Below are 20983 nucleotides of genomic sequence, written 5' to 3' on the forward strand. Positions count from 1 at the left end.
AAGCCAGTGTCTGGCACACAGTTGGTGCTCAGTACATATTTACTGAATGAATGGGGGAGGGATAGGCGGTGAATTAGGGGGGATCCCAGCAGATGGGAGGGTAAGGTCTGTGTTCTCTCCCAGAGTGTTTCTGGAAGAACTGGCTGGGGCTGGGGGAGGGGAGAGCCACGGATGGTTCCTGGGGGAGAATGTCACCGAAAAGAGGCCAGTGGGACCAGAGCCAGGGAGGGAATACAGGACAATGTGAAACCAGACTCCAGAGAAAACAGACCAGCACTGTCTTTCCTGACAACAAGTGCTCCAGCCGGCCCCTCCGCCAGCTTTCCTTCTTTAAGAGGTGGGGTGGTGGTGTGACCCTAAACTCAGCTGATGCTCCCCTCAAATTTCAAGGAGCTCAAGATGGAAAGATGGTGAGAACCCTTGCCCGCCCTTGGGTAGGGCCCCAGAATCAAACCTCTGTCCCCCTGGGAAATTTTACTCTGCCCAGGGTCAGCTTCTGAACTGACCCTGGAAGCTTTTGATGCCTTCCCTACCCCTACAACTGCCAGGACAGTGAACAAGGTGCCTGGACCACTTCAGCAGACCCCTTCCACACTAGCAGGGGACCCCAATTAGACTAATGAATAGCACATCAGTCCACGTAAAACCCCCCTAATGGCCTTAGGATTGTCTGGCTCATTAACTGAGATGAAAATTCCCAAGATACCTACTCCCCCTCCTTTAGCTCTTAAAACGACACTGCTGACCCAACCTGCGACTTTCGCCTCTGCTACTTCTGTGAGCATAGACAGGAAAGTTCTTCTAGAAGTCTAACTTTCCCTCCTGCTCCTAGAAATTGGTAGACTTTTTTTTTTGAAAGCAACAAACTAAAAGCCACAGCCCGTTTTCACCATGGACATGGAGGCACAGTGATGAGGGGACTGTTGGAGGAATATGGGGGGGGGGGGGGGGGGAGAGGGGAGCTAGGACCAGTGGGCAAATGGGGGGAGGGGCTTATCAACTTGCTTTTTAATTTAGTGCATGTTGCCTAGAGGTTAGAAGGAGTGAGAACAGCTGTAGAAGTGAAAGTAGAGGGAAGGGCATGAAATGGATATTTTCCTTAGGGAAAGAAGCCAGGGCCAGGATATGGAACTGGAGGTGGGGAAAGAAGGCATCATTCACATACTGAGACTCAACCAAGGTCACTGCTTGATGCCAGCTTCCCCAACCCCCGTGCCCCATCCCAGCTCCAGGCCTAGATGCCTGTCCTGCTAGCTCCCTCAACTTCCTGTCGAGAAGAGGGGGATGAGAATGTGGGGAATGGTGGCACCCTTTGCCTGTGGCTCCCTTGCTCAGGAGAATTGCTCACTTAGCCTGCCCTGAAGCCCTAGCCAAAGTCAGGAAGCCTGGGTGCAGGCTGGGGAACAACTGTACCCTTTGCCACCTCTCTTGACACTGCCCCACCCCGGCCCCTCACATGAGATTGCAGCTCTTGGCTCGATCCTTGTGTATCTCGCCTTCATTCCCGTTGCCCCGGTCTGGCCGTCCTGCCAGCTGAGAAGATCGCTGCAGTCCCCGGCGTGAATCAGTACGGCGAAGCTGCCTAGTGCCACGGCCAAGGGAGGCCACTGTGGCCACGTGGAAAACATCCCTGACGCTGCGCTCAGAGGACCTGGAGGAGCACTCCACGTAGGACACGGCCCCCACCTGCTTGGCCAGCACAGTACCCTGGAAGGATGGAGTGCATGGAGGAAGTTATGGGACCTGGCCTACAGCCCTGGCAAGGAGCATAGAGGCTGGAGGAGAGGGTCAAGGGATCAGGTCAGAGGTCAGAGGCCAGGGCAAGGGATGAGCAAAGTAGGGTGTTTTAAAATAAGAGATTGAGAAGGTCAGAGATGGGAGGTCCAGGCCAGGACTAGGTCAGAGGTCAAGGGTCCTACCTGCTCATGTGTAACAGGGATAAGTCTCTGCTTGGACAGCTCCCTCAGTGTGGCCAGGTCAGTCCGCATGTCCAATTTACAGCCAACCAGCACAACCTTGGCATTGGGGCAAAACTCCTGAGTCTCCCCTTGCCACTATTTGAGGGAAGAAAACAGAAAAGAAAATAGAGTTATAGAGGGAACGAAGAAGGTACAGGGTGAATCATCCTCCATGCCAGGAGGACATTCTTCCTCACGGCATGTGAAAACCATGCACCCCTCTGGATTCTCCCATGTAAGCAAGGATGTGAGACTGGTGGGCTTGGGCTGAAAGCAGGATGGGGTATGGAACGGGAGGGAGCTGAGGACTGCAGTCGGGCTGTAGGGTTGGGGGCCTTTCTTCTACCTCAGGGGCCATGAAGCATGTGCCAGCCTAGAACCTTCCCTGTCCCAAATTTGTTCCTGGGAACAGACCAATCCTGCCCTACCCTCCCCCATCTGGGAACTGGGGCTGCCTTAGCTGACTTCTATCCTTTCACCACGGGCTTTTCTCATGGAAATAGGGGCCTGGAGAGGGCTTTCCTGAATTCCAAGAGCAGCATTCCCATCCTGTCCATATGGGGCTCCCATGCCCAAGGAGATGAGTGGCTAAGGAATCCCTTGAGTACCTCTCCCTGCTCTGCCTCATCACCTCCAGATGCCCTATCTAGCTCTGAGGACTAATTTCCAGGAAAGGGGGGTGGAGGAGGATGAGAACTTCATACACTCCCAGCTGATGGCTTATATTGTGTCAGGACCACAGTTTCTGGTCCTTCTGAGTCTAGCTTCCTGTTTCCTCAGGCTCCCACCTTCTTGAGGACACTGTCCAGTGTTTCTGGTCGGCTAATGTCAAAGCAGATGAGTACAGCATCTGAATCAGGATAGGCCAGGGGCCGTACGTTATCATAGTAAGAGGAACCTGAGAAAAGACAGGGAGAGAGGGGACAGATGAGGGTCCTGAGTGGATGCAACGCCTGGAACGGAATGGGAGACCTTAGCAATACTGGTTAAGGGAAGTTAGGAGCAGAGAATGGAAAAGAGCAATTATTAATACTCATCAAGGAGTCTGTGTTTCTCTAAGGTGGAGGGAGGCAGAGGGTAGGTTAGATGTGAGAAAACAGCTCTCTACTTCCCTAGGGGTTTCTCTAAAAGTAATCATTCTTAATCTTTCCTGAGTCTGAGAAGCTCATGAAATTTGTCGACATTCTCACAAAATTTTGCATGTGCTTTCTGGGCTTTGACAGACATCTTCTAAAGCCCTCCAGAGGACCAGGATAAAAATAAAAACACTTCTCCTTTTGGGAGAAGGGAGAGTTCTCCTATCCTCTTGGGACTTGATCTCAGATTTCTACAGTTCAGTTTAGAAAAGCAGTTCCTAAACCCAAAGCAGTTCCCAAAGAAATTCTAAATGGCTTTTCTAAACCCAGTCCTATCTCCTAAAAAACATGTTCCCAAATGAAAAAAACATTCCTTCCCAACTTTCCCAGGTAAGCCGAGTCCAGAGGGGATTGGATACTGGACATAGTTTCTATGTTTGTCAGCAAGCTCTGCCTCAGTTTCCCTGACTTTAGGCAGAAAATTGATTTCCCTCCCTCCTAGAATTGAATGGATGGGCTGAGCTGACCTGGAGCCTAAGGGTCTAGCCAAGGGCAATACCAACCAAAGTAGGGGTCTTCATAGTTAGGGTGACCCCAGGGACTTGGCTACCTGAAGTGTCCCACATGTTGAGCTCAATGCGGCGCTTGTCGATCTCAAAGCTCGCGGTGTAGTTCTCAAACACGGTGGGGACATAACTCTGCAAAGAGGGATGGGTCAAGATGAGATCCTCCAATCCTCACCCCAAATGCTCTCCTCACTCCCACACTCTGTCCAGCCCAGCCCCTGTACACAAGTTGATTTGGTGTTGGGCAAAGGGGAGATCCCAGGAGTGGCTGCCTCAGGGAATCTCTGCTAGGTTCCCAGACCCCCTCCCAGTTTTTTCAGCCCCTAGTCCTTCTCCTCTACGATGCCCAGGACCCCCGACATTCCCTTAGCGCCCCCCGGGATCCTCTGCTTCTCTCAAACCCATCTTCATCCCACCCTGATCCCCACCTCCCCACCCCTAATCCCTTCTGCAGTCTTTCAGAGCCCCTTTAACACCACTCCCCGCCTCCTCTGAGCCCCTCTTTCCCCTGATTACCCCAGCACCCATTTCCATCCGTTCCTGGGGCCCCAGTCATCCGCCCCCGCGGCCTCAGTTACCCTCTCCCAAGACGCCAGTCCCTCACCCCGGGATAGGCGTCCTTGGCGAACACCTGCAGCAGCGCCGTCTTGCCGCACTCCGCGTCCCCCACCACTACGATCTTGCAACGGCCGCTCTGACCCTCCATGGTCCCGGCTATGCGCCGGCCCCCCGCGCAGTCCCCCTCCCGGGCCCCGCTGCAGCCTCCCCAGCCGCTGCAGCTGCAGCCGCTCGGGCCGCGGACACCGGCATCTCGCGGGCCCGCGCCGAGCCCCCGCCCGGGGCCGCGGCCCCCCCCTCCGCCCCGCCCCCAACCCGGCGGCCGCGCCCCCGACCCCGCCTCCCGCCCGCTCACTCGGGGGGCGGGGCCCAGAGGAGCTGGGCGGGGCTCGGGGAAACCTAGTCCCGGGATCAGGGATCTAGCTCGCCCGGTGTGATCTAAGGGGCCCCTGGAGTTTTGGGGCGGGCCGAGTCGGGCTATTTGACTGATTTGACTTCCTTGGGAATGGGGAAGAGCTCGGGCGAAGTTTTGAGGGGTAGGGTAGGATCAGCACACGCACGAGGCTCGGGCCTTCTGCGTGCTCGCGCGTGCACGCCAGTGTGCTAGTGCGGACACGCGCGGGAGCAATCATCCACTTCTTGAACAGGAGGGGCTGCAAGATGTTAGATGAAGGAGAGAGTCTTTTGGGTTCGGTCTCCCTCCTCCACTCTCCTGTCCCGGCAGGGAGTCTTGGGCAAAGAGTATGGACTCCAACACACCCACCAGGACAAAGGTTACGTCAAGGCTTTCTGTCCCCATGGCAACGGAAGGCCTAGTCTGGGGCTTGATGATTTAACGACGGGCTTGGATTAGCAGGGAAGCAGAAATGAGTTTCTCCAGCCAAAAGCAAGGTGAAAAGTTTTTGGGGAGCTGCGTCTTCTGGTGGATACTTCGGAGAGACAGAGATGGGGAGGAAAAAGAGGCAGGTAGAACTGCCCAGAGTGACAGCTGGAGCCAGAGACAAGCTCCAAAGTCATTTCAGGCTTGATTCAGAATCAGTGATTTGCATTGGAATGGTATCTTTTAAAAGCTCTTCTTTAAATCGAGGATACGTGATTTAATTTTCTTTACACTTCGCCAAGCGACATCATTATTTTCCATTTTACAGAAAGGAAAACCGAGGCACAGAACTTTAACGAACAAAATCAGATGGAAAACTTTAAAGACTCGATCTCTCTTCTTCAAGTTTGCCAGTGCTAGACTACATGAAATGAGTCACACATGGGTAGAGCCAGAGCCTGAAGAACAACTTGGTTGGGTTCCGGTCCACAGGTGGCTGGCTCCCCAAATCTGATGTCAGCTCAAGTTTTGGGATCGTCCTTCAGACTGCCCTTCGACATATTTTTTTTAACTTGCATAAGGTTTATTATGAACGAATAAATTAATTAATTAAATCGCGATCTGCAAGACTCCAAGAAGGCCCTTGCGCGTGTCTGTCCCCAGATGTTCCCTGTGACCGCTTTTCGCGCGACTGCAGCTACCGCGCTGTGGCTCTGGCCCTTTAAGTGAGCGAGCCAGGCCCCGCCCCCGGCCCGGCGCCACGCCCCGCCGGTTCCAAGACTGAAGCCGCAGCTCTTCCTGACGTGTGCCCCGCCCTCCCCAGCTGTGCATACTCGATCCTCCTGTGTGCGCACGTCAGGATTCCCAGCCATGTCAGCCGAGAGAGAAGTAGCAGAGGCAGCCGTCGTGGTGGCGGCGGCCGAGGCTGGGGCCGGAGAAGACGCCTCTTCGCAGCCCCCGGATGGCAAAGCAGCCAGCGATGCCCAGCCACCCAAGGCCTCCGAGGAGGCCGCCGCCGCGTCGCCTCCGCAGTTGCGTTGCCTGGTGCTCACAGGATTCGGAGGCTACGACAAGCTGAAGCTGCAGACCCGGCCGGCCGCGCCCCCGGCCCCTGGGCCCGGCCATCTGACGTTGCGCGTTCGAGCCTGCGGGCTCAACTTCTCTGACCTTCTGGCTCGGCAGGGGCTGCATGACCGGCTGCCGCCGCCGCCCCTCACTCCCGGCATAGAAGGCGCGGGAGTCGTGATCGCGGTGGGCGAGGGCGTCAATGACCGTATGGTGAGCGGGCCAGGGCAGGGCAGGGAGAGGCTGCGCAGGCCAAGCGGCATTGGGGCAGGAGTGAGAGGGTGCCAGGGGTGTGGCAGGGCTGAGGAATGTGGCACGGTCTGAGGTTGACGGGTATAGAAAGCGTTGAAAAGCAGCCTGGTTCTGAGGCTCATGGAGAACTGGATTTATATTTGAGGGTGGGGGTAGAGACAGAGTTATCGCCCCTTCCTCAACCATTTTTAACTGTGGCCGCCGCCCAGAAGCTGCGATGGTGGGTGTGTGGGGGAAAACAATAAGGCTTCCCACGCGCATGCGTACAATGGCCTACACCCCACCCCAATCCCCAGGAAAACCACACCTGTACCCCTACCCGCCAAATACTCCCCAGGTAATTGTGGTCTCTGAACCTGAATGACGGTTGTGCCTCTTTCCCCGAGGGAGCTTGAGGAGCTATGTATTCGGGGTTTGGCGGGGGCGTATGGCGGTGCCAGAGCCCTAGTCACATGCAGCCCCGTGGTCTGTTGGGGTGTGAGGCGGCCCCTCCCAGAGCAGGGCCAAGAGACGAGACACGCCCATCTTGAAGGAAAGGGAGACTGCCGCCACCCCTCCACCCGCTCTACACTGCCAGTCTGATTTGGGGGATGGCGGGAGGGAGGCACGAGGAGAGGGAAAGATTGGGTCTCTGAATCTTTGTCTTGGACTCTGCCTCCCGTGACTGCAATATCTCCTCCTCCGGTGACTCTGCTGTGGGGCCACGACCCCGGGTGTGCCCTTGGGAACGTTCCGGCGGTCAGAACCCGCTTCTGCCTTCCTTGTGGAGGACCCTCAGAAACCCCGGCATTGCCCATTTGGTCTGGGATTGGGGATGTGGCCCTGGGAGCAGGTTGGCCCAGCTCTGCCAGGCTGTTTCTCTTTTTCGTTTATCAGTAATCTTGGCCACAACCCTGGACACCAGAGAGTTCCAAATGACCAACTTTTTGAGAAACTTTGGGTGAGCCTTTGCACGTCATTTGTTGAGGGGTTTCCTTTCAAATCAGGTCCCTGCAAGAGAGGCTCTTAAGATGCAGCCTTCTTCTTACCTGACCTGCCTGTTCCAGATCTCAGAGCTGGAATTCTTGGATTTTTTTTGTACATGCGAACATCTCTTTAAAGGGCTTTTTTTCTGAATTCAGCTCTGGCCTCACCCTTTCCACTGACTTCTAAATAATCCTACTCTTGAGAAGGTGCTACGAGGAATTCTTTATTTTTTTCTTTTTGGTGGGGGGAGTTACTGCTCAAGGCCACCCACCTAACCTCTCCTCCCCACACTTTCCGCTTGGTAAATACAGGATATCCTGTCCAGGGCAAGAATCTGATTGTAAGAGGCTGGATTTTCTGGGGAGAGCCCTCTCTGCCTCCCAGTATTCCAGGGCTGACCCTGCCCTGCGATGGGCTGAGGGGTGGGCATTAACCTGGGTAAGTGGTGAGTCTTGTTCTGGGCCAGATCTGGGCCTGGCCACCACCCAGACTGACCACTGCATTTTTCCCAGGCTTCCAGGGTGATTGCCGAGCCTGCTAGTCCTGAGTCCTGGGGTGGAATGCTTCCATTCCCTAGACCTCATCTCAGACCAGTGCTTACAGGGAAAGATCCCAGCCTACCCTGAGAAGTCTTCCTCAGTGGAGTGTGGGGCCTTGAGGACATGAAAAAGGGTGTGTAGGGGAGTCCCATCCTCCTTCTTCATGGATCCCAAGTCTGGTTAGTATACAGAATTCCCATCATTCCTGGCAGGAACCAAGATAGACCCGGATTGTCCCAGAACAGCACTCAAACCTCCCTCTCTGTGCTCTTCAGAGAGGGAGGACAGGCCTGCCTTTCTCCTGAGAAGGCTCCCTTTCCCCGTCCTCCCCTTGACTCCAGTTGCTAAGCTGCGAGGAAGGGTTCTGTTTTCTTCCTTTCTCTCCTATAAGGAGGCTCACCTGCAGGTTGCTGAGAGTGAGGAAAATATCTTTTCCTGGTGGGTGGGATTGTGTGGCTCTCCTTGTCCACCACCCTTCCCCCATCTCTGGGTGAAGGTGTCTTCTTGGTCCCCAATGCTGGCTCAGATACTTCTGAGGTGACCACACCCAGCTCTAACTGCTCAGAGACCTTTACCTGTGCGGTGATATGGCACGTACCACATACTCCCTCTTACTTCAGTTACTGGATTAGTGATCTCCCCTCCTTGCTACTGTTACTGTCATTATTTGTTATCATTATTATTAGCTAAACCTACTAAGTGCCTACTATGTGGCTAACATTGGGCTAAAAAAAAAAATCACTGAATGATTTTTTTGCCACTTAATCTTCATAACTGCCCTATTTTATAGATAGGAAAACTGGGGCTCAAAAAGTTAAGTAATTTTTTATTGGCCCAAGGTCATACTGTCAGTATACAGTAGAACCCATTTTTTTTTAAACAGAAGCAGTTTGATCTCTTCAACAATACTTCATACCGCCTTAAATGTAAGCTTCTTGCATCAGGGACCTTACACAATTGTAAAGTCTAACATCTGTAAAATGGAGATAAAGATAGGATCTACCTCAAAGAGCAGGCATAAGGATTAGTTGAGCCTTCATATATAAATCACTTATAATAGGGCCTGTACCTTGGTAAGCACTCAATAAAGGTAAGTTATTGTTTTTGATGACATTATTATTATTACTATGACTACTACTGCTGCTTCTGCTGTTACTGCATTACCAGAAAGAGGGCCTTGTACATAACGGAAGGTCCCACATTGCTAATGGGTGAGTGAATGAGTGACTAAATCATGCTCTTCTTCCATTCTTCAAGGTAGGGGACCGGGTGATGGTGTTTATCCGGTCAGGCATGTGGCAGGAGGAGGTGACTGTGCCCTCAACCAACACCTACCTGATGCCTGAGGCCATGACCTTTGAGGAAGCTGCTGCTTTGCTGGTCAATTACATCACAGCCTACATGGTCCTCTTTGACTTCGGCAACCTACAGCCTGGCCACAGTGTCTTGGTACACATGGCTGCAGGTGACAGGCTCCTTCCCTTCATCCCCACTCCTTACCCCACCTAGATTTCCTTCTAGGCCCCTTCCCTGCAGCAGATCTCGACTGCTGTCATGGCAACAACAGGCTGCCTTGGCCTATGGCGCCCAGAGGCCTCTGCAATATTGTTGCCGTGGCAACTTTCAGGCATCAGGTCCAGCCTGATGTGCTTATCCATAGCAACATACCCTCACCCAGCATCCCTTTCTTGCCAGCCACCCTCCCCCCAATCCTCAGTCATAGAAATTGGACATGGGATTAGGGGAGAAAGCCTCCAAAGGAGCCCAGGCAAACTGAAGGTGATGGTCTGGGTCCTTGAGAGGCAAAAATGGAGAGTGGTGGCTGGGTGACTCTATATCCTGTCCTCTCCTTATGAAAGTGTCTTGTTGCAGGGGGTGTGGGTATGGCTGCCTTGCAGCTGTGCCGTACAGTGGAGAATGTGACAGTGTTCGGAACGGCCTCGGCCAGCAAACACGAGGTGCTGAGGGAGAATGGGGTCACATACCCCATTGACTACCATACGACTGACTATGCAGATGAGATCAAGAAGATCTCCCCCAAAGGTGGGGTCAGGGTATGGGAAGGGGTAGGGTGGCATGAGGTAGGGAGAGGGTCTCCAGATTAGTGACTTCTAATGTTGTTTCTGAGCCCCCTTACTCTATGACAGGAGTGGACATCGTCATGGACCCTTTAGGTGGGTCAGATACTGCCAAGGGCTATAACCTCCTCAAACCAATGGGCAAAGTGGTCATCTATGGTAAGTCAGGGGGCCAGAATGGAGAGGACTTAGGAGAAGCAGGGTGGGATATAGGGGCCTAGGGCTTTTGAGTGAAGAAGGGGCAGGGACTCAGGTGCTCTAGTGTCAGGGCCTGGGTGTTGCACTCAGATTGCTGCTGCCTGGGCACAGCTACTGTTTTTACAGCCTTGCATGCAAGTCATAATTCATTCTGTTTTTACAGCCTTGCATGCAAGTCATAATAAATTCTGTGTTCTTTCTGTGTTCCTGTTTGGGAATTATTCCTGATGCAAAATCAACCAGTCTGCCTTCTGTTTTACCCTCCTGAGATTCTTGGGCAAACTTCATTTCCATTTAAAAATATATATCACACAAAAATAAACAAAGATTAGAAGCATTTTCAAGTCACCTGGAGTCTTTTTGGGCCTGGTAGCCTGAATGTGGGGGATTATCTTGTCACTCCCTGGCACTGGTGTGGATAATTATAAGGGGCCCACAGTGGGCAAATGAGCATGGATCTGGACACACAGGGATGCGTCTGGCACCTGGATTCACAGACTGTCTCCTTGTCTCTCAGGAATGGCCAACATGCTGACAGGCCCCAAGCGGAACCTGATGGCCTTGGCACGCACATGGTGGAATCAGTTCAGTGTGACAGCTCTGCAGCTGCTACCAGCCAACCGGGCTGTGTGTGGCTTCTACCTGGCCTCCCTGAATGATGAGGGGGAGTTGGTCAGTGGTGTGGTGGCCCGCCTCCTGGCTCTTTACAACCAGGGCCACATCAAACCCCACATTGACTCCGTGTGGCCCTTCGAGAAGGTGAGTGTGTGATGGCTCTGCAGGGATGGCCTGGGTAGGACCTGAACCTGCGAAGGCTGGGGTCCCAGGGGTAGAATTCCTCCTTTAGGCTGGCTCTCTAGAGGGGCTGGATGGCACTGGGAGCAGTCTTGTCTTCCTCTCCAGGTGGCGGATGCCATGAGGCAGTTGCAAGAGAAGAAGAATGTGGGCAAAGTCATCCTGGTGCCTGGGCCAGAGAAGGAGAACTAGGGCGGGGGCTGGGAGACCCTCGGGACCCGGGAAGAGAGAAGCTGGGAAGCCGCATTCTGCTGGCCAGCAGACCCTTGAATTTATCCTCTACCATAATGCTCTGCCCTCTCTCCCCCAACTGTCTCCGTGGTGATGACCTCTTCCCCCATCCTGTTCTTTCTCTTTAGTCAGGGCTGCCCCCTCCCTCCTTCCTTCCCTATGAAGAGGTTGGGAAGTGACCACTTGGATGTCTGGGCCCTGCCAAGGGGACAGGGAGGGTTAGAGGGAGGCCGGCTGCTTCCTGACCCCACCCTTTCCCCCCCGGGCCTGCTGTGCTGCTTTTGTGCCAAGGCTAGCCAGTCCCTTCCCATCTTGTTCTGCGTGCTTCCGCCTCTGCCTCATCTCCCCTCCTGCTTCTGCCCCACCACCTCCCCAAAGAAGTGAAATGTCAGCTCAGGATATGGGGCCAATCTGTGTGAGTCCAGCATGTCCCTTCAACCCGAGCCAGCCAGTGCCCACCTCTGAACTCCCTTGCCTCACTGCATGGCCTCATCCTCTTGTCCCCAAGTTCTTAAGCACAATTGGGCTTCTTCCACCTCCAGGTTTACTGCTACTCTTAACCAAGGTTGTCTCTTACAACAAGGGCAGGAACCTGCTCCCCTAGGTCATGACTCTGTGGGAGGGACACGGAGCCCCCCTTCCTTCACTGAGTTCTCTGGATTTGTTCTCAGTGCCTTAGCAATGGAAAACTTGTGCTTGTGTATGTGTGTGTGTGGGGGGGTCCCTGTCTCACACCTTCTCTACTCCTGTACTCCCCAGTGCCTTCCTTGTTCTGGTGGAGCTGGGGTTTTGCTGCTCCCCAGTCCCACAACACTACCAAAAATCTGTGTGTGCCAATGGATGGGAGGCCAGCCCGTAACCACCTGGGGTCTGTGCCATGTCCTGTCTCTGGGGCTGTCAGTTCTCTATGGGTGGTTGAGGAGAAAGGTGGGGAAGCTTTCTCAGCCTTGCAGATAAGTGTGATATTTACCAGCCAGAGCTCTGGGAGGCAATGCTATCTATTTCTTATCTTGGGACCAAATTAAAAATTAAAGCACATCCCCACACAGTCATGGAAGGCCCCCTGCCTTCTCAGAGCAGGGAGGCAGCTTTTCAGACTCAGCCCCAAACTTCGTTTACATGGGTGGGGAGATGGAGCAGGGGAGTAAGGAGGGGTGTAGAACTTGGGCTACTAGAACCAAAGGGGGGACTTTCTGGAGTAGGGGTGTATCTCCCTCTTTTCTCTGAGCTGGAATTAGGGAGGTTACTGCCCAGACCAATGCCAACGGGAGGTGGGTGGGAGGGGCTCGGCCTCTTTGTCTAAATGAGGCCTAAATGGTATGAAGTGCGACTTCTGCTTTTGTGTACCCCACCCCATTACCGAAGCTGCCTTTGTGTTTGTGTCAATAAAAATCCAAACCCTGGGTCCTGGATGTTGCTTCTGAGAGTGGTGGGGCAGGTGAGCTGGTGGAAGACCAGTGCTGATAGTGGAGGATTAGGGTTTCCACCTTCCCCCCAAGCCTCTTCCATGCCCAAATCCAAGTTTCCTTTCAAAAAGTGAAATGAGAAAGAGCACGCCATGCAGGCACCTTTACTGTTCCAGGGCAGCGTTTTACAACAAGGAGTCCCTGCTTGCTATTGACCAGCATGACTTCTTTCATCTGCGTGCACCTGACCCCAGCCTGGTTTTAGAACCTAGGCAGAGGAGTGGTGAGTGATGAGAAGGGCAAGCTTCTATCTAGCCAGACTCGGAGGTGAAGACCGCTAGGCCTCGCTGTCCCTTGGGCACGAATGTCAGGCTCTCTACCTCCCCTCCCCCACGGGTGGGCTTCTGGAAGTGGATCTCCAAGATGTCATGCATCTCCGGGCCATCCAGGACATCGGGAATGTTGAGCACCAGCACCGACTGGGACATTGGCTGGGATCCGATCTGGAAAAAGAGCCGGGAGATGAGCAACGGCTCACGACAGTCTGGAGTTGAGGGCAGAGGTTGGGGCAGGCAGTGCCCATGGGAGCATGGGAGGGGCAGGAGGCCTGGAGAGGCTGGCAGTGGGTAGGTCAGTGGGGTTTGGGGGCTTGGATCCTTCCTTGGGCAAGTTTCTGGCAGAGAAGACAGGTGACCTGGCCGAGTCCCCATTCTGCACCTTCCTACTTACCTCAGCCTTCTGAATCTCCGCACTCATATACGGAGAGACTTTCAGAGGGACCTGCTGTCCACCCAGTGGCACTGTGAACTCACCAATCTGGCATAGGTGCTGGGCCACTGTGAGGACAGGGTGGAGTGGACCTTTAGCATCATGGGCTTTCCTTCTCTGGGGCCTGATGCATCTGCCTTAATCTCCCCAGTGGGGTCCTTACCTTCATCCTTAGCAAAGCCCAGCATGACAGCCCCGTGCAGCATTTCCCGGATTTCCACATCACCACCCCCATTCTTCGTCTTCCCAAAGAAGATCTCCAGCTTATCCAGCAGCTCCTCCTCACTCAGCCTGAGCTTGGCAGGAAACCCACTGACCAGCACTCTCTGCCTACTTATCTGGCTGGACACCTAGGGGGAGATAAGAAGGAGTGGTCCCAGGCATTCCCACACTCCCCCATGCCCAGGTGCACAGCATCCCCTGCATGTCCCAGGACCCTGCCATTCTATACCTGGATGGTGGTCACCACAGGCAGCTCCAAGGGCTGGACCTGCACCCGCAGATGGCACTCCTCCAGGTCGATCTTATGTTCCTTTTGTTGTAGCACCTGCTTGGCCACTGGGTGGGGGGAGCAGGGTCACTTCTAGGAAGCCTCCCAGCCTCCCTCCCAAGGCTTTCCCAGAGAGCTCACCCTTGGGGTCATCGAAGGTGACCAGAGCAGAGCCCCCACGCAGAGGGTAGCAGATCTGTAAGTTGGAAACCAAAGACCTGGGCACTTCCTTGCCCTGCTGAATGTGTCCTTGGAACACGAGGGGGACTTCAGGCACTGGGAATGGGACCTGGAGATGGGGGAGGGGAAGCTGATGCAGCCTTCAAGGGTGGGAGAGTTCTCCACTCCCTCCCAGGAAGAAAGTGTCCCCAGTTCCATGTGATTGATACTGAGTGCCAGGGACAAATACATTTATTGCAAGTAGAGCTGGATAATTGAGTGGACGCATGCAGGTTAAACCTGTACTGGCACTTTACGTACAAGATCTTAGTTTGTCCTCACACAAGCTTGCGAGGTAGGTAGTTCCACTTTACAGATAAGAAAATAGGTTCAGAGTATTGTGTTTAAGTAACGTACTTAAGGTCACACAGTGAGGAAGTGGCAGAGCTAAGAGTGAAACTAAGAAGTCACCCGGCTTTCTATCAAGCCACACTGCTTCTCCCAGCTTACCTGGGAGTAGTTCCCGAACTCCCTTTTCAGCTGCTGCAGCTCCTGCAACCTCATCTTTAGTCTGGCCTGCTCCTCCTGAAGGATGTGGAAGTGTCTCTCCATGAAGAGTGCCTGTTAGGACAGAGGGGAACAACCAGATCTCCACCTGCCTTTCTAGAAAATGAGTAAGCCCAGGGGAAGGGAGACCCTATTCTGGACTCCCCAGGAGCAGAGTTGATGCTCAGCCCAAGAATAACCCAACCCCTTTACCCGGCCTTGGGCTGGTCCTGGCCCCCTCTGCTGAGGACTTGGTAGCCTCAGCCACTCTCTGAAGGGCAGGAGCCTTTGCAGCAGGCATGACTGGTTCCTTACTGATACCTAGAGTTTAACAAACACTGATCGAACCCCTGCTATGAGGTCCTGGAGACTGAAACAAGGCAATAGAAGACAAGGGTCTAGCCCTCAGGCCTGTACAAAACAGTACCCAAGACTGCACGATCACAGAATTGATTGCAGGGGACAGCAGGAGTTTGAAGGAGGGGCAGTCCCAAAGGAGTTAACACAGGGAGGCCTCCTGGAGGAATGGGGGATTAGAGTTGCAAAAATGTCATAATACTATCAGCTGACATGTATTAAGCACTAATTAAACATCGGGCACTGTGCTAAGCCCTTTGTATGGATTGTATCACTCAGTTTTCCCAACAACCCTATGAGATAAATATACCCTTTTATCCTTTTTTACAGATGAGGAAACTGAAGCTCAGAGATGTTAAGTGACTTAGCCAAAGTCATTTGGTCCTAGGCAGTCTGACTCTGAACTGCTAATCTGTGCTTTACAGTAAAGAAATCAAGCCAAATTGGGGAATAATTTACCCTACATCTCTCAGCTTGTCCCTTGACTGCCACCCCTCCTACTGTTTCAAGCAGCCTTTCAGGCTGGGTGTGATTTGCAACAGGTCCAGAGAAAAAGCTGACAACATGGGTGGGGGAATGATACCAGGGATATGAATAAATGCACCTTTGTTAGCTGGAGCAGACGTTAGCTGGCAGAGTTCACCCTGCGGTTCGGAAGCCTGATAAAAAAGGTCAGCCCGGAGTCTAAGTGAAGATGGGACTCTGTCCTGGTCATCTGTATCACCAGTTCAGCAGAGTCCCTGGCATTCAGCAAATGTTTGTTGAATGAATGACAGGACGGGAGCATATTACAGAGGGCATTGAAGAAATTTAGTGAGTTTACTCTTTTAAGCAGAAGAAAACTAGGACTTAAATAATGCTGCTTTATGAGTAGTGAGGAAGTTATCTCATTCTTAAAATTTCTGCAAACAAGGGGTTGCAGATGAGGGTCAGACAGGTGACATCAGTGAGTCAAGGGAGCCAGTATAGTATAATAGAGTGGTGGGGACTCTGACATACTGGAGAGAGCATGTCCCCACTAAAGTGGCTACCTCTTCTCAGCTCTAACCAGGTTTTTTGACATGGAAGTGTCATCCCAGTATCCCATATCTTCCCATTTTTAAGGGAAATAAGAAATCTGGATTTTTATTTGAAAAAGATGGCTCAATTTAAAAAATATATGAAAAATGAAATACATTACTAGGCTGGATTCAGTCCTCAGTCCATCTGCTTTTAACTTCTGCCTTAAATCTCGATCTAATTATACATAATTGAAAATCTAAAAAGGACCAAAAAAATGAAAAAAAAAAAAAAAAAAAAGTAGTAATTGGCAATGCTAGTTAATAAACAGCTTAATAAAAATAAATAATCGTTTATGTCGTAGAGTATTTAAAGAATAACTCAAGCAGGAGAGTTTAGATATGATATCAGTAGGAAATGGGGAACTAAGTGAAGATTTCTGAAAGAAGGAGTGAAGTGATAGACACGGTGTTTAAAAGAGATCTTAGCAGTGATGACAGGATGAACTGGGGCAGGAATTGTGGAGCGAGGAAAACAAACCCAGACTCTGTGGTTCTAGTTCCCACTAATTTGACAGGAGCTGACTTGGGCCTCCAGCAGTGGCTTCAAAGAAGCACATGTGGAGAAGTACATTTCATGAGGAAAAGCCCCCAGATTCTGTGGATGTTTGTATCAAAGAGGCAGAGAGGACCGAACTGGTGAGATGATGCCAGGTTGCAGACCTGGATGTCTGAGAATTTGGTATAATGCCACTGACCCAGCAAGCAAGGAAAGAGAGCCAGTGGTTATTGATGGCCTGTAAAGTGCCAGGCACAGTTGGACTCCATCTCATTTAAGTATCACAAAACGACCATCCTTTCTCTAACTCCCAACTGAAACTTCTCTTTTACAGGACCCTCTTAAGGACAACACAGGCTGGCTGTAGTCACTTAGTTGAATTCCACTGTACAGACTCTTTATTTACATAACATGATAACATGGTTTCTAAATGCAAGCCAATGTCCATTTGGAAAAAAATCTGCAATCTATTCTACATTGAGCTCATTGAGAGATTTTAAACTCTGGATACTTAAGGAGCGAGTTCATGATTTAAAGTTAATTTTGACTATATACATTCTTCTGCCCTACTCGCTGAGTTTAGAACCTCACTACCCCATAAGATAAAATCTCATGCTATCTATGTTCACCACGGGAGTACTGGGAGGCGGTTTAGCATAACGGTTAAGACCACGAATTCTGGGGCCAAACCTCTGGGGCTTACATCAGCTCCTCTTACTACTTCAAGTTATTTAACTCCAGTCAGTGCCTTTCTTTCCTCACATGTAAAATGTGCATAATAGCAGTTTCCACCTGTGTATAATTTTGCTTGGAACAGTGGTGCTTGGCACATAATAAATGCTATCTTACATGTTTTCTATTTTAATAAGACCCATTTTTATAGATGAGGAACCAGAGATTCATCAAGTTTAACTAATGGGTCAAAGTAAATCAAACCCAAGGCCACTGAAGACACATAGGGTCAGGAAGAGGACTTGACGGATAAGGCTCTGGGATAGAACAGCATTTGGTGATGGTCAAAGCCAAGAGGATGGAAAAGCTCTCTGAAGGACACAGCTTTAAAAATGTAATCTTTGAGGATAAGTGGTCAGAGGTCAGGAGAGACAGAGGAATGCAGAGAAGAAATAGAGAAGATAAGCAGGTCAGAGATAAGCAGGGCCAGGCCAGGATTGGGCAGTGTCAGACAAACAGGAAGAGGGATGAAATGGAGCTGCCAAAATAGGGCTGCAAGAAAGGCATTTACTCACTGTTCACTTGCCTACTCATTCACTCATTCGACAATTAGCTACTGAGCATCTACCATCTGCCAGGCCCTGTTCTAGGTTCTGGGGACAAAGAAGTAAACAAAACAGACAAAACTTCTTTATGAAGTTCACATTCTAGAGGATAAGCCAGACAATAAGCAGAATAAATAAGCAAAATATACCTTATGTTAGTGATAAGTGTTACAAACACAAAGCAAGGAAAGGAGCACAGAGAATGCTGGAGGACAGTTTTAAATAGGGTGATCGGAATAGGTCTCGCTGAGATATCTGATCATATAGTTGAAGATGAAGGAGCGAGCCATGTATACATGTTGAGGACAGTTCTATGCGGAGAGAACAGCGAGTGCAAAGGCCCTGAGGTAGGAGTTTGTCAGGTATATTTGTAGAATAGCAGGGAGGCCAATGTGGCTGGGACAGAGGAAGCAAGGGGAAATTGGTTGGAAATGAAGTCACAGAGGAAACGGGGTTGGAGCATTCAGGGCCTTTTACTCGATGTGAGGGGAAGCCATAGGCAGCCTTAAATGTTAACAGGCTGTTGTGTGAATAGAGAGATGTGAGAAGTTGGCACAAGCAGGGAGACCACTTAAGAGGCCATTACAGTGTCCAGGTGAACGATGCTGGTGGCTTGCACCAGGTGGCAGCATTGGAAGATGTGAGGAGCAGTCTAGATTGACTAAAGTTGCTAATGGATTGGAAATAGGGTGTAGAGGAAAGAGGGGAGTCTGGGATAATGCTAAGCTTTTTGGTCTGAGAAACTGGAGGGAAGGAGAGACATTTGCTGAAATGGGGAATACTGTGGCTGGAAGTGATTTGGGGTAGAAAGTTAGGGGGCTATTTTGAACATGTTAGGTATGAAGTGCCTATCTGACATCCCAGCAGAGATGTATAGTGTCAGTTGTCTCTACCGATCTGATCTAGCATTCAGGGAAGAGATTCAGGCTAACAGTATAAATTTGGGAATTATCCATGCAGAGAGATTTAAAGTCACAAAATTTAATGAGAGCAACAAGGGGTGGATGTAGATAGAAAAGAGGTCCAAGGGCTGATTTCTGGGGCATCCAACACTAAGGTTAGGGGAACAAGGAGGTACAGAGGAGTGGCTAGTGAAACCCGAGGGAGAGGTGAGGTGTGTAGAACGAAGGAGTTTCAAGGAGGAGGAGGAGGGGCCAGCAGCTCTGCCAAATGCTGCTAACAGGCCAGCTTCGATGAGGAATGAGAATGACCACTGAGACTGAGCAACAAAAAGCCAGTCCTGCTTATCATAAGGAAATGGTCAGAAGTTCATGTACAAAGATTATTATTGTAGTCTTGTTTACAACAAAAAGAAGGAAATGTCCAACAACAGAGGAATAGCTAAATAAATATAAAATATTATGTAAAAATTAAAAGACATATTAATGAAAAACATATGTGGAAAAATGCTCACAATAAGACAAAAAAGCAAAATTTAAAACTATATTAAGATCCCTATTCTGTTGATTTAAAAAGTTTTAATTCATTAATAAATATCCATAAATAAGGATACTTATTAATGCATTAAAAACTTTGGGTAGACACCACAATGTTATTAATAAATGTTGTCTCTTAATAATGAATTTAGTGTGATTGAAAAATAAAAAGTTTCCTAAACCCACCTTCCTTCCTTCCATTTTAAAATGTAAAGGTCCTTTAAGAGCGGTTTTAGCTGAGAGGTAGGCATGAGGTGGGGGTAAATCAAGATGGTCCTGGGGTTCTGAAGAGGTTAGCAATAATATTAACAATAATGAACATATACTGAGTGCTTAGTATGTGTCAAGCAGTGTGCTAAGTTTTTACTATATTAATTTACAGGTTATCTAGTTTAATTCTTGCAGGTAAGTATTCTTGTGAGGCACTACTTTCATTCCCATCTTTTAGGTAAGAAAATGGGGCTTAGATTGTAAACTTTAGAGAGACTAATAATGTGCCCAGGGCCACTTAATTAGAACCAGGATTTGGAACCAGGCAGGTTGGCTCTAGAGCCTATGGTCTTCCTTCTTATATTTGATGGGCAAATGAAAAACGTTCAAGTGAGAAATAAATCAGTATATTTGAAATGGGGTAGTAGCAGGGGAGGAAAGACTGAAAAAACTGGAGAGGGGTGAGATTCATTCACTCAACAGCTGTTCATTGTCTCCTGCATGCCAAGAATAGTACTAGGCACTGGGGAATAATGATGAACAGGCTAGACTGGGAACCAGTCCTCACAGAGCTTAGTCCAGCATGAGTAGGGGCATGCGCTGGTCAGGAAATGGTGGACCACAGCAGACAGGCAGGTCAGTTCTCAGAGGCGGTACACTTCTTCCTCTGACCCAGAGGAAGGCCCATGGTTAAGCTCAGTTGGAAGCAGAAGGGAAAGAATTTGTTGGGGGAGATCTCAGGAGATGAGTGTGAGCACTTCTTAAATGTTTAGAATTGTCATTAGAGCAATTCTCAAACATTTCAGGCCACAGTACCCTGAGTATCTGATGAGAACTATGGAGTCTCCTCCCAGAAAAATGCACATTCACATAAGGAATTCATGTGCTCCTGAGGTGCAGGTTATAGAATTGCCTTTGAGGCAACAGGTTAGGGACTAACACCATTGGGAAGAGGAAATCCCAGCAGGTTTCTCCTTAGACCTCATCAGCTCTAAGAGATGGGCAGGGAGAGGCTTAACCGCTGAGCCCTGCAGTTTCCCACCCAAGAGGAGTGCTCCTCAGCTTCTCCCACCCCCAACACCCACCTCCTCACTTACGGCATCCTGAGTCACTGACATGGGCCTGGGAACTGGTTGGCAAGCGCCGAGGATTCAGAGCTGGACACAAAGTGGCAGAGCCCACCCTAAACTTGTTTCTCCCGAGCGGCTTTGATCTCTCCCAGAACCTGAAAGGTAATCCTGGCAGTTCTGCGTGCTGGCTCTTTGCTTCCGCTTTCATTTCAGTGAAATCCCTGCCCTTCGATGCACACGCCCCCAACTGGTTTCCCCGCCCCTGGGAGGGGCCTTCCTGGTCTGGCAGACTTCATCTAGCAGAGGATTCAAGGTAAGCTACCCTATTAACTGCAAACTGAATTCTGGCCCCAACCATTCATGCCCAGCCTATCAATCCCAGCAGAACCCCATTGGTAGAATTTTGTCTGCTGTCTTAATGGATATTTCCCTAGAGCCCAGAATGATGGCGGGCACATGCAGACATTGATAAAACAATTGAATGACAAATGGCACCAGGAAGATAGAGCCCCTTCATCAAGTTCACAAAATTGTAATAGCATCTATTGAAAGGTGTCTTGCCCAAAACTGGTTCTGCTTTGCATGAATTAAACTCAAATCTTCAC

General features: G+C 50.6%; 3 protein-coding genes across 5 annotated transcripts; 1 reads left to right on the forward strand and 2 right to left on the reverse strand.

Moving 5' to 3' along the window:
* Positions 1-949: 949 nt before the first annotated feature.
* On the reverse strand, positions 950-4408 carry RND2 (Rho family GTPase 2). Of its 2 annotated transcripts, none has more exons than XM_039873375.1 (5): positions 4205-4408; positions 3645-3732; positions 2747-2856; positions 1920-2054; positions 950-1707 (listed from the first exon to the last, which is right to left on the reverse strand). In XM_039873375.1, the coding sequence occupies exons 1-5, from the start codon at positions 4304-4306 to the stop codon at positions 1453-1455; spliced, it is 690 nt and encodes a 229-aa protein (XP_039729309.1). In that variant the 5' UTR covers positions 4307-4408; the 3' UTR covers positions 950-1452. The 2 variants fall into 2 exon arrangements, with proteins under 2 accessions (XP_039729309.1, XP_039729310.1); XM_039873376.1 differs by lacking the exon at positions 4205-4408 and adding an exon at positions 4117-4149.
* A 1371-nt stretch (positions 4409-5779) lies between these two features.
* On the forward strand, positions 5780-12506 carry VAT1 (vesicle amine transport 1). Its single transcript, XM_039873382.1, has 6 exons — positions 5780-6256; positions 9058-9265; positions 9673-9843; positions 9948-10037; positions 10594-10835; positions 10980-12506. The coding sequence occupies exons 1-6, from the start codon at positions 5849-5851 to the stop codon at positions 11061-11063; spliced, it is 1203 nt and encodes a 400-aa protein (XP_039729316.1). The 5' UTR covers positions 5780-5848; the 3' UTR covers positions 11064-12506.
* A 133-nt stretch (positions 12507-12639) lies between these two features.
* Positions 12640-20608, reverse strand: IFI35 (interferon induced protein 35). Of its 2 annotated transcripts, none has more exons than XM_039873384.1 (7): positions 20406-20608; positions 14436-14546; positions 13908-14055; positions 13728-13834; positions 13440-13626; positions 13238-13344; positions 12640-13011 (listed from the first exon to the last, which is right to left on the reverse strand). In XM_039873384.1, exons 1-7 carry the CDS (start codon positions 20424-20426, stop codon positions 12820-12822), a joined length of 873 nt encoding a protein of 290 aa, XP_039729318.1. In that variant the 5' UTR covers positions 20427-20608; the 3' UTR covers positions 12640-12819. The 2 variants fall into 2 exon arrangements, with proteins under 2 accessions (XP_039729318.1, XP_039729317.1); XM_039873383.1 differs by having other exon boundaries at positions 20394-20604.
* Positions 20609-20983: the final 375 nt, after the last annotated feature.

This window comes from Pteropus medius, unplaced genomic scaffold (assembly GCF_902729225.1).
Source record: "Pteropus medius unplaced genomic scaffold, Ma_sr-lr_union100, whole genome shotgun sequence".
NCBI lineage: Eukaryota > Metazoa > Chordata > Mammalia > Chiroptera > Pteropodidae > Pteropus > Pteropus medius.